At 43.5% G+C, this 12,804-nt stretch overlaps 1 protein-coding gene and 1 long non-coding RNA gene across 5 annotated transcripts; both read right to left on the minus strand.

The window, feature by feature from the left end:
• LOC110437265 lies at positions 3,235-7,734 on the minus strand. The gene is made up of 5 exons (XM_021465650.1): positions 5,117-7,734; positions 4,839-5,039; positions 4,334-4,670; positions 4,175-4,263; positions 3,235-4,099 (listed from the first exon to the last, which is right to left on the minus strand). Exons 1-5 carry the CDS (start codon positions 6,185-6,187, stop codon positions 3,818-3,820), a joined length of 1,980 nt encoding a protein of 659 aa, XP_021321325.1. The 5' UTR covers positions 6,188-7,734; the 3' UTR covers positions 3,235-3,817.
• On the minus strand, positions 8,004-11,132 carry LOC110436908. Of its 4 annotated transcripts, none has more exons than XR_002454823.1 (9): positions 10,592-11,131; positions 9,976-10,238; positions 9,644-9,889; positions 9,327-9,563; positions 8,890-9,229; positions 8,621-8,814; positions 8,498-8,530; positions 8,292-8,350; positions 8,004-8,206 (listed from the first exon to the last, which is right to left on the minus strand). It is a non-coding gene; the product is annotated as an uncharacterized LOC110436908 (long non-coding RNA). The 4 variants fall into 4 exon arrangements; XR_002454822.1 differs by having other exon boundaries at positions 8,621-8,889; positions 9,149-9,229; positions 10,592-11,127; XR_002454821.1 differs by having other exon boundaries at positions 8,621-9,229; positions 9,644-9,892; positions 10,592-11,132.

A 12,804-nucleotide genomic window follows, 5' to 3' on the forward strand; every position in this document is an offset into this window, starting at 1 on the left:
GTTTGAACATCCGAAAAACAATTCCCCCCAAAAAATATTGTAAGGTGCAAAGAAATTTGAGGGTGAGAAGACGAGAACCTAGCTCAGTTATGTTCCAAAAATTTGTCCAACCTAACATCTGGAAAATTAAGTCGAATTCAGTATCCATACCTGTTTATTGTAGCAAGGTTGGATCAAGAGTAGGGGTGTAAATGAAATCTTTGTTCTTCAGTTGCTGGTAGACTTCCTTCTCTCTTCGGGTCTTTAGTCCAAGGTCTCCTATCTTGAGAAGGACCTTGACTTGCTGATTAGATGAAGATGACAGAGCTTGTGTAGGCGTTGGGTCGACGCTCATCTCTGACAGGTGTGAGGAGTGTCGGGATGAACTCCTTGTACCAATGTTCTTGAGAGCCTTCCCTGCGTTCTTCACCTTCTTGAACATCCTGTAAACAAAGTTGGCAAAAACAGAACTGGTGGAAAATGTGAGAGAAAATGTTAGTGGTTAGCTATCCGGAATGTCGGTAGTCCAGGGGTTAGTCGTTCAAGACAAGTTTTTATTTTGGCAGAACCTCCCCCTAAACAACTTTTACTTCCGCTTTGGATAGCGGGATCACTACTTACTAGGTGAAACTCACTCCCTCACTCAAAAACTACCAACTTCTTTCCCACTCTTCTCTTCCTCTCTACTCTCTTCTCTCTTCACTACAAGAGCTCCTTCTCGGGAAACTGAAACTTGTGTGGTTTTCTAGAATGCTTGTGTGAAGAAGATGGAGGTAGAAGGTGGCTATTTATAGGAGGAAGGAAGGGCAGGGCGGGCGCCCTCTATAGGTGGGCGGGCGCCCACTTGTGGTGCCCATCCTGGCTGCCCTTTCTCCACTCCCTCCTTTGCTTAACTCTTATGCAAAATAATAGATCATGGGTGGTGGTTGGTCGGTGAACATAGTTTTACATCACATCAGAGTTTAAAGTGGTTATTACAAACCATAGCGGTAGCGGAAACAAAGTAGTTTTGAAGCAACACCAACTCAGTTTATAATACACGCCAGTTCCATGGTCAAGTCCCAACAAAAGCACAACTGAAGTTAAAGGAGGTGATCATGCCCATGATCTACTCATCATCCGCAGCCGGGTGATGACACTTAGCACAGTAGCCGTGGTAAACGACATCATCTGCAACAGGGGTAAATAAAACCCTGAGTACGAGAATGTACTCAGCTAGACTTACCCGTCATAAACCAGAAATAATGTGACACCAAGGAGTATGCAAGGCTGATCTTTGTGGACTGGTTTGACTCACCTTTTGCATAAAAGCCTTTGTTATAAGTAATTCATTTATCAGATTTCAGCAGCAAGTTCATTACTTAGCAACTATCCACTAGATTAGCACCTGCTCTAAGCATACACTTGAGTCTTTAAGCATTACAATAATAACCATATCCGGATTATCACATAGCCATCAACATTCTCATCATAACCATTAAGTTTATTTAGTGAGTTCTACGTTGCCGCTGCCCAAGTCAAGTTCTCACTATCCGGGAGAGACGGCGATTCGAATCGATTCCTATCCAGCTGGAGGGTTATTCCTAACACTCACCCAAGCATACTTCATGACGGCAGCTCGGATCACCTTTAGCACAACTCCGGACCAAGTCGCGGGTCCGTCCAGCGCCGCACCCCCAGGGACCGCCAATCTGCCAAGGCAGGACTCTAACCTGACACCTGGGCTTACGCCATTGACTCCCCGCACATCCTTACTACCAACCGGGGTGCGCACTCGTACAGAACGGGGTATCCGGCCTGAGTTGCACTCGTAGGCTTCGCGGTCGGAACGACTTATCCGGCCAACTAAGTGATAGGCATGCGTTCAACATGACACGGGGACGTACAGCGATTCGGTCCTTAAACGACACAGACGGGGATAGATTCACACCCAAGACCTCCATGCCTTGTTGCTGCCCTATCGTCATCCCGCCCGGTCTCAAATTCATTATTAACACATGGTTATTTCCACGATAGCAAATATAGCCAACCGTGATCATCATCCACCTATCTCTCGCAGGTGACAGGAAATCACCCGGCTTCTACCGAGCTAAGCATGGCTAAGCAATACTTCGATCCTGGACCTACTTTGGTATTGTTTAAGGTGGACAAGGTAGTCATTATGCAGCAAGGGTGTCATATCAACGCCTACCACTTAATGCAACAATATATAACCATAGTTATTTGATAGCTGAACATGATAACAAAATAGTAGGAGGCTTATAATGCTCCGGGGCTTGCCTTCAACGTAAGTGGATGGATGATGGTCGGGACACTCCGGCAAATCCTCCTCCTCCTCAGCTCCTTGAGGTAGTTCTACTTGCTGTCCTTCCGGCTCCAGCAGCTCGAACTCCAGCACCGTCACTCCCTTGGGTACACCTATGGATGCATGACAAGGAGATGAATATAGGGAATGCACATATGATGCATGATGTCATGATAAAGAGCCAAAGGGACATAAGCAAGGTATAACATGAGCATAAACTTCTAAGAATAAGTGAGTCATGGAATAACAAATAAATGCATACTTCTTTTCTGGTAGAGAGACTAAATAGACAAGTTGAACAAGTCCTAGCTACTCTTACCCAGTCACTGGTTTAGTAGACAAACCAACCAGTCAAAAGTTTCCGATATAACTCGAGTATCACTTAACCAAATTAAGCAAGTAAGCACTTAAAGGAAAGCTTAACAAATTATCTACAGTTCGCTTTTAGACATCCCAGACTGATTCCCAACTTAAATATGCCAAAACCTATAAAGTTGGCTGGCTGCTCTGGGAATTCCAGAGAGCAAGCACTTTGCAGCAGCTACTTGCAACATACATAACTTTCAAACTACTCAACCAAATGTCATGAAATTTGGACACGAAGTAGATCCGTAAGTTAGCTACAAGTTTGTTGTAGACAAGTTTTCCAGAAAACATCATCTTCAAATAGTTCTTAATCAATTGCCATCAGCTGTACAGAAATGCTCTAGGAAAGGCAAAAATAGCTAAAGAGTAAAAGCTAAGGAGTTTGTCGACGAATATTTGGTATGGAAATTAATTCTACCGATTGGGACTAAAAGTTCAAAGTTTGGAAAATGGTGTCCTAATTGGGAAGGTCCTTATCGGATAAGTCGGTTTGCTCCTGGTAATGCTTATATTTTAGAAACTCTCAAAGGAGTTGAATTTCCTAGAGCGTTAAATGGAAAATATCTAAAGAAGTATTACCGGAGCATCTGGGATGATGCATAGAAGTTTAAGTGCCGATAACACTCCTATCGGCTGGATGAAATGTATCTGAGACCATGCATAATGTTTTAAAAGTGCCGATAACAGTCCTATCGGCTGGACTAGGATAATCATAAGTTTCTAAGGGCAGAACGAAATAAATCGCCGATGAAGAGCTCATAGATTCAGCAAGGCTTGAATAGTTGATATGGCGCGCAGACGGATCTGGTTGGCCTCTTCTATCTCTCGGATAACTTCATCGGCAGAACCATCTACTGGCTTCAGCTTCTTCTTCGTCTGCAATGCTTTATGGGCTTGGATGTTTCATTCTTGTTGGAGAGTCTTGACTATCTTAGGCAACTGGTTCTTCTTGCTGAGCTTGGGTCAGGGCCTCTTCTACTTGTTTAAGCTCAGGTAATAGGACTTCCCTTCTTACGATAGGTCAGAAATCTTCTGCTTCAGTTGATCCCCTGAGGACTGCAGAATGCTGATGCTCTTATGTTTCTCATCGGCAATGCGCTTTACTTGCATTACTTCCTCTGTGAGTTGGGCATAAGTGGCTCTATCGGCAAGACGATGGGTAGCTTTCTAGTATTGAAGCTGGCGGCTTTCTAGATGAGCAGCTTGGAAAAGAATCTCTTCGGCATCAGTTGGAATTTGACCACGAAGTGTCTTAAACAAAGCCTTGGCTGGATCGGAATCATGAACCAGTTGGGCAGTATCTTGATGCAACAGAGCCAACAGGTCTTCTAGCTTGGCTTTGATTTCTATCGATGAGATCCCTATTGCTTGAGAGGAGCTCGCCTCTTCACCCTCATCATCGGAAATATCGATGGCGAAGGAGAATAGGCTGTCTGGGGAATCTTGTTCCTGAAAGGAAATGCAGATAAGTTACTCGATGATCAAATATTAATAATAGAAAGAATGGAGATCAGATACACTTACTTGCTTTAGAGCAATCTCGCGTCTCTGGCTTGAAGATACAGTCGGCACTATGGGCTGATCGGTTGAAGTTGCCGATGGGATAATATCGACTGAGAAAATATAGGGATAATTATGATTTGCAAAAGTCCATCGGTGATAATTTTATAATCAGTACTTTACCTTGAGGGGATGTAGTGCTTGTTTGTTCTTGGGGAACAACAGATGATATGCTCAGGCTAGTTGGATCGGCAATTTGTCCAGGCACATCGGTTGGTGCTTCTTGTGGCTGAGGTGCTGGTCGAGGAGGAGACGGTACTTGCTGTGTCTGGATTTCTGGTGAAGAAGGTGATGACTCCACATGGATCACTGATGCTGGAAGAGGAGGAGGAGATGGTGCTATCCTCTGGCGTTTTGGCTGCGATTTGGTGCTTTTGGGGCCTTTTCTCTTGGCTTGGCTGGGCTGGGGGGCATCGGCACTTGTTTGGGCACTTCTAGTCTTCGCCGATTTGCCAGTTTGCTGTTACAACAAACAATATTTCATGAGTAAAAGTATAAAAGAATATTGATGAAATCTTGTTGAAAGATAAAGGTTACCGATGAAGTTCCCGTAGCAGTCGATGTACCCTGAAAAGATTATGTCAGTATGGGATAGAATCGGTAAAAGCAAAGGAAATTAAGGGTCTACCTTGAAAGCCTGCACTAGAGTGGTAGCACCAATTGATGGGGACGTCTTTGACCGCTTGGTGGTTGTCTTCTTAAAACGCACGTTCCGATGCATCAAAGCTGCTAGACTTGGTGCGTTGTGACCGATCAAGGAGATTGGACCTGATGGAAGGAGTTCGATCGGTCTTCCGCTCCTGCTAACTGTCGGTGCTGGGTTGTCGACCTGTTAACATAAAAACAAGTAAGTTGCCGATAGAATTAGAAATAACAAAGGAACCAAGATATCGGTCGAAGACTTACAGTGTTATTGGGAACCTTATAGTTGGGATCGATCATGCCACGGTATGTCAGAGCCAATGTACTGAACAAGTGTTCCTTCCATTCTTCCCACCACTGTTTGTACATCTGAGTGATGAAGAGGGCTGGGATCCAAGTCGATAAATCGATATTTGTCGTATCGGCATTTGGCTGAAGCATGGCTACCCTTATCCACTCAAGTCCACTGGTTATAGTCTCCCTTGGCTTCACCACATCGGCGTAACAGAGTCTGATCGGCAGTTGGCCAAAAGCCAGTTGACGAGCTAGTGTCGATGGGTTGTAAAATTCATAAGTGGGGTTAGTGTTCTTCCCACTGCCGAAAGTATTCACTGGGATGGCCCTTTGAGTGATGATTGCCATCATCAAGTCGGTATCTTTGTTGAGGGCATCGTCAAAAGGGTGGAAGGTCAGCGGGAATCTAGTTTGTGGATCTTCATAAGGCATCCATGCCCATTGATCTTTGGGAAGACCGTCATACAAAGTCTGGAAGAATCGGCTAACTTGGTCTTCATTACCACCAGTGCCGGGTAGGACTATAGCAGCCTCATCATAATTTAGGGGTGGGCGAGTTGCCGATTCTTCATCAGCCAGTTCATAATCTTTGGCAATGTCTCTAGGAAACCGTTGTGCAAAGAGATCGAATCGAAGGCGTTTATGCATGTGAACATTGAGCCACATGTTGATGAACCACCAAAAACCTCCTAGATTGCCGATGGGTTGACCTAACAGAAGTTTCTCAGCCACTTGATGAAGGAGGTGATAAACAGAGCCTAGGAGGTATCGACCAAGAGGGAATCGACCACCATTGGCTAGTTTCACTACTGCCGATAGATAATCAGAAGTTGGTCCTACCGATCGGCCATTGAAGACAAATTTATCTAGCCACATGTTCAGAAAGATGGTGTGTTCCCTTTGCCCAACTGGTCCTGTTTTCCGGTACTTCTGGATATACCTTGACCAACCGCCGATGTTGCGAGTTTCTACTTTACGTTCGGGCTTGCTATCGAACAGGTGACTATCATCGGCAGTTGCTATTTCTAGACCAGTGAGCATAAGTACATCGGCAAGGGTAGGAGAAGCAGGGCCATGACCAAACAAGAAAGCATTGAGGGTGTCTGACTAGAAATACGAGGCTGCTATCAGTAGTGATTCATTTCTTTCCATATCGGCAATGGATAGCCTGATACACTGGTCTAATTTACGCTCACCCCATCGGACTTCATTTGAATTGCTAACTCTCAAGAACCAATCCTTCCATCCCTTAGTAGAACTAGGCCAAGATCAGAAGGTGTCTTTCCATAGATCTAAGGAGAAATTCTCAGCTCTAAAGGGGATCCTATTTGTTTCCGCATTGATCAGATCGGTAGGATCCGGATTACCCAACGGCCCGAGACATTGAAAGTGGGGTTGTTCGGTGGGAATAACAATTTTCTCGGCCAGTTCCTAAAGGTTTGAAGGTTGGAAGAACAAAAAAAGGGAAAAGAAAGAAAGAAAGTGCTAAGTAAATAGATTTGCATAAGATAAAAGTACGGTAAAAGAAAAAGGAGGTGGAATAGAATTGACTTCAGGAACGGTGAAGTTGACGGCCATTTCTTCTCAAAGAGGAGGAAGATCGAAGATTTGAAGAACTGTTGGGGAATATCCTTGCTGGAGTTCTTGGGTTCTCCAACGATGCCGCCGCCGGAAAGATGGGTTTGGAAGATCTAGATTGACAAGGTGGAGGAAGAGTACCAAGGAAGGAAGTATTTATAGGGTAAAGTGAGCATGGGCAATTCTGACATATCTCTCTGCCGTATCCGTAAAACGCGAGGGTGTTCAGGTGGATATGGTAACTGCTCGCACGGTAGTCAACGGATTGTGCAGGTGATTTGACAGCTAGCGGTCATAATTTTGAAGATATTTTACTGTACAAGATCTCCTAGTGGGTTCATCGGCAGTCTATTCTAACAGAAAAAATTGCTGATGAACGGATGTTTGGGTGGTTCGGCTTGAAAGGTTGAAGGATTCGGGGTGCATGCTAGGGATCCAGACTAAGGTTGTTTGGATTTGATAATTAATTGTGGTCAGAGAGGAGTAATTGCGGAAAGGCATCATTACTGAGGAGAATTTCGAAGCATTAATAATTTTATACTCTGAATTTGGAGGGCATGTGTTGACACCGTTTTTGGACACGTATCTCTGGACACGTATCTGGGAGTTAATGAGATGAAGATCGCCAGGCGAAAAGAATGGTGACTGGTTATCAGAGGAGTTGCCGATGGGTTATATTGCCGATAACGAAACAGCTGGATGTGGCCAAGTACAGGGATGATTGTTAATCTGTGCCGGTGGCCGATATTAATGGTTGCCGATGCGGATGGAAGTTAGTTTGCCGATGATAGTAGAAGGAGGTGTGGGACATGAAGAGAAAAGGATGACGGTGCACCGACCGCCTAGGATGAATAAATTAATGTTTTCGATAGTTAGAGTCTGTTTTGTATGCGGACTTCGTCTAGTTTGGAAGTAGAATCCTAGTTGTGTCTGGTTGTAACTCTTTTTGGAAAGGGTATAAATGTAGACCCCGTGGTAATGTAAAAAAAGACACAATCAATCAAACACAAGTTTTTACATCTATTCCAGTATCTACTTTTTCGACGACTTTGTCAACCCGCATATTTTCCTTTTACTTACGAGTTCTTAGGAATTCATCGAGTCAAACTCGGTGGGTTCTCAAGTTCCGCGTGAATACCTCTTGGCCGTGGCATCCGGGCGTATCGCTGTTGTCGGGACCAAACAATTCGAGTTATCACCTTTGTCGATTGTAAGGTCAAATCGGCTGGCACGCCTTAACATCAAATCGGGTATTAGCCCTTTGTGTTTGCAGAATTACTTTTGCACGAACAGCTTCCCATATTTTGTATATCCACATTTCACCTAATAAACTATTATTTACAGGGAAGTAACATGGGCATACCATCCCAAAACATTGGCATAATTTCATGATTGTTATTATAAGATACAAGGTAATATTTAGTGGTTTGTAACCTTTTAAGCATGTGCTTTCATCCCTCTGCTCCTCACTTCATCTCCAAACTGAGAAAAGTTAGCATGTGTTATCAGCAAAGAGAAATATTTTGAGAACATATTCTTGTAGCCCAAACTGAGAAGAGTAAAGAACCTTGTAATATGATGGTCACTCTCTTACAAATTAGAATCTTGCAACCAACTGTTAGCGTGCTGCATGGATTTTTTTTTTTGAAAAAATCAGAGTGAGTGACAAAATGAAGCTAGAGATACCTGCAGATATCATAAAGCAGTAGTATTCTCTTGCTGTAACAAATCGTGTAGATTGAACTGTTTCTACAATTCTACTTATGTGATCACCTTGTTGTATGTCGTTGTCTCATTCACCATTCTCTGCATTAAAATGTGAAGACATTATAATCAGCATCATTTAAATAGGATTGTATATGCACCCATACTTAAATGAGTTTTGTGTTGGTATACCTTCAGGTTCTGGTACTAAATGCTCCTCATTGTTAGGAGATGACGAATTTGTGGGACTATCATTGTACGACATGAATTGGTTTCATCCAGTCTCTCCTCTAAGATTAAATATAGGATATGCTAATGGATCATAAAAACAATGATATGCTTTGATATAGCGCATCTTTTCTCCTTTGGGGTATACTATAACACTCCTATCAAAACATTTTTGGGGATCATTTCCATGGGTCCAGATAGCAGCAACTTGTGAGGCAGCAGGAGCGTTATACCTGAATAAATATTTTATAGTTATGGTAGACGAAGTCATAAGGATCATCAGCGGCTTCATGGCCCATGCTCTCATAATTGATACGGTATGACTCGAACACACATTCTGTTCATATATATATATATATATATATATATATATATATATATATATATATATATATATATATATATATATATATATATATATATAGAATTATAGGTGAACGTGGCAATCACTCTACATGTTTACAAATGGTAATAACAAAGAATTACGTTCACCATGCATCTGTATGGACTCAACATCTCTGAGAGTGTCTCCTATGTCCCATCCGTCCTCTCCCTCTAGGTCACATAGATGATCTGTTGCATGATATTTTATTAAATAACAAGTTGTTAGGATGCTATTAACTAATTTTTATTATATAGTATAAAAAGACCACAGATGTGTAGAACTCACCTTCATCATCTGAATCAGGGTCTCCTGGCTTGAATAAATCACTATCAAACTCGACGTCATTGTTAGGTATAATATTTTTTTCTTGGGCAATGGCAGGGCGGGATTGTTGTTTGTTTTCTTCTGCTTTTGCCTTCTTATATTCCCGCCTCTCCTGCAGCAATTTCTCCTTGCTCGGCGCATCCATATTCAGGTACCAGTTTTGTTTTGTCAGCTGTCTAGCAGTGTTCGAATAACCACCTGGTGACCAATATATATTAGATTCAATATGTTGCCTTATAATTTCATATATACATTCTATTAGGTAGATTGAAATTTACCTGAATTTATTATGATGCCGTTTGAACTTTCAGTCTGGCACAACCTGAATGGCGGCCGTTTTTGCCTCATATAGTCATCGTTCCTATGTAGCCAGTGGCTGGACTCATTTGGATCATCATTTTCTTTACCATGATGTTTCGATCCTTTGTAGATGGCTGAAACATCACTCTCCTCTGGTGACTGTCTTCCTACCACATCTGTCATGTCAACATCTGTGCACCCGGAATCTGACCGTACATGATTTGCTGCTAAAAAAGAAGACAGTTACTCCTTTTGATGCATAATAAACATAGAATTGATGCATAATAAACATAGAATTGTGAAGGAATACCATGTCCAGACGTCGTTACCCTGCCAAAGCTTTTTTTCTTTGCACGGTATTCACGTTGCTTTCTATTTCGCTCCTCTCTTTGTTCATTACTTTCTTCGGCCCTTTTCCATGCTCGGTATTCCCGTTATTTCTTATTGCTCTCTTCCCTCTTTCTCAATTCATTATCTACACTTGGTCCGATGATGTTTGATATGTTGCTAAATGCAGTGTGGGTTTCTCGTCTCTTCTCCATGGTAGATAACATAAATTACAGTACAATTTCCCTATGACGACGCCCATGTCAGCAAAAGGGAGTTCATTAGTATTACTCAACATGGCCATGCCGGCAAGATGTGAGGCCTTGTTTTAAATTTTAAAATTGGACCTACCAATTTATTATATATATATATATATGTATATACGCTAAAATATTTTTGATTGAAAAATATCTCATATATCAAATCTCTAAAAGAGATAATTCTAGCGCTGAAGTTATTATACACAAACAGGACAAAGTTTAGCAATTAGTAATCAAATGAAAACTATATAAGATAAATACTAAGCATTTAGTTTTCAAATCAATATAAGCGTCGGATGCACTTTTGAGGATAGAGCTACTCGCGACCCTCTTACTCACCTGGCTTTCTGCGTCGTTGTTGCTGTGGGCTTGGCAGCACGCCTCGCTGCAGGGCCGCACGGTGCACGACACACCGATGTCTGTTCAGTCGCTCTGCACGCAACCCATTGATGGCCGCTTGTCCGCACGCCCCTGCCGCAAAGCCACCGGATGTTGAGCCTGGGTCTGCGTGCACCGGATGGAGATCTTGGCCGGCGCCGGCGCCGGCTGCTGGAGCCCTTTGGCCGGCGCAGTTGCCCGGCCGCTGGAGCCCTTTGGGCGGTGCAGTTGCCCGGAGGCCTTGGCCGGCGCCGTCGAGCCGCCGTTGTCTGGAGGCCTCCACACTCGCCGTCAGCCTGAGCCCTTGATCGTCGTGTGCAAGGCGGCGTTCGTGGAAGGCAACGTCCTGCGGAAGGACTAAATGGCGTGGAGCTCGAGGATATTTTTTTACGAGATGCGAGATGCGAGATGGAGGCCGAAGAGTCGCATGTTGCGCAAGGGTGCTGAGAAGTTTGCGGGCTTGCAGCATGCGGAAGGAGAGGTCAGGCAATCGTGTGGATGTGGGGAGTTTGCGGCAGGGATGGGCTTTGGGTGGGATGAGTGATGTCTGATCCAGATAACCTCCACCATTGGATTTGAGTAAGAAAAAGAAGATGTATATGTTAATATGGTACGTCCGTTTTAAAGGTGTTGTTTTTGTGGCCACAGTATTCTGAGTGTATTTAGTAGAACTAATGACTGTAGGAGCGATTAGGTGGTGTGTCTTTAGAGAAGTTTATCACCGGTGGTTTTTATATTGGTAGAGATACAAATAACACTAACTATAAAACCATACCCTATTGTTTTTTTATAAATTCATAAATTTTGATTGAAACTTTGTGTTATTGTGACAATTCTATATTGATACTGTTGTGTACTATTTTTTATAGAAGACGCTGCAACACATATTTTTTACAAGACAATTTAATATATAGAGTAGTGGACGAGGTTAGTATAGACGAGGCTATGACCTTTACTGATCTTTGAGATTCATTTGTAGTAAACATTAATTATTAGACTTAAATATAATATTCTCTTGAAGTTACCACCCTTGCCCCCTCCTAGATCTTACCACAAATTGTACAATCTATCTTGAGCACCATGGTGGTCTTAAATTGCATAAAGAATTAAGATAAAAAAATTAGTAATCAATATCTAAATTCATGGCATTATGAGTGACGGTGTCTGGATAATGAGTGATTGTGATTCTGCATGTCCTTGTATCTAGATGGTGATGCAAGAAACACACAAGAGATTTATACTGGTTTGGGCCGACAACTATGTCCAATGTGAGGATCGAGCCTTGTATTATCCTGCACCCAAGGTCTTGTAGTACGGGTTACAAGCGAACTGCGAGAGAGGGAATATATCCCAGGTCTCGGCAGGTGATGTGTGTCGTGTATCGAAGTGTTGCTGTGTGATGATGATGATTATTATCGCATCCTGTGGTGTGTCCCTGCCTCCCCTTTTATAGTCACAAGGGGAGTCGGAGTTTGCATATACTATGGCGTAGTTTACTACTAATGTACAGGCGAGGGGATGGTCTTGATACTGTAGTGGTGCAGCGCCCCATCATTGGGACTGTGGTTGCAACTTGGTGGCCCCTGTTGATCGTGTTGAGCCATTTCTAGCGCTGTATATTCGACATCCGACCCTATTGATGCTTTACTGAGCCTTACTGAGGGCCACGGCCTTCTCTCTGACACCTCTTCTTTTGACCAGGACTGAGCGATGGTCATAATGGCCACAGTGTTTAGGACTTAATGTTTCCATGCCTCCTGACTTGCCATACACATAGTTGTAGGTGTCAGTCACTGCAGTGATGGGAGCAGGTAGCACAGTGAACGCCTCTCCCTGCCACGACATGGGCAGGGGCGTGCCCTGCGTCCTTTCCACGGTGTGGCTGGCGTGCGTGGGAAGCCAAGACCAGGGGTTGGGCGAGGCAGAGAATCAGCCCGAGACCGGGGTTGGGCGAGGCAGAGAATCAGCTCGAGCCTAGGGTCGGGCGAGGCGGAAAGTTCTTCCGACCCTAGGGCTTAAGTTCAAGCGAATCAGGAATAACTCTTGTTTATCTTGAGTCCCGTTCTAGGCCAGTGAGGTATCATCATGGCCCATCTTAGGGTGTTTCTTAAGGTCTGCGAGTTTCTCAAAACTACACTGGGCCTTTGTTATTGTTTTAGTTCCAGTACCCCAAC

Source organism: Sorghum bicolor, chromosome 7 (assembly GCF_000003195.3).
Source record: "Sorghum bicolor cultivar BTx623 chromosome 7, Sorghum_bicolor_NCBIv3, whole genome shotgun sequence".
Classification (NCBI taxonomy): domain Eukaryota; kingdom Viridiplantae; phylum Streptophyta; class Magnoliopsida; order Poales; family Poaceae; genus Sorghum; species Sorghum bicolor.

Coding starts and splice junctions, on each gene's coding strand:
- LOC110437265 (XM_021465650.1), bottom strand. CDS start 6,187: ATGCTCACTGGTCTAGAAATAGCAACTGCCGATGATAGTCACCTGTTC. Junction 4,671..4,838: donor CTCTAGTGCAGGCTTTCAAG/GTAGACCCTTAA, acceptor TTGTTGTAACAG/CAAACTGGCAAATCGGCGAA. Junction 4,100..4,174: donor GCGAGATTGCTCTAAAGCAA/GTAAGTGTATCT, acceptor ATTTCCTTTCAG/GAACAAGATTCCCCAGACAG.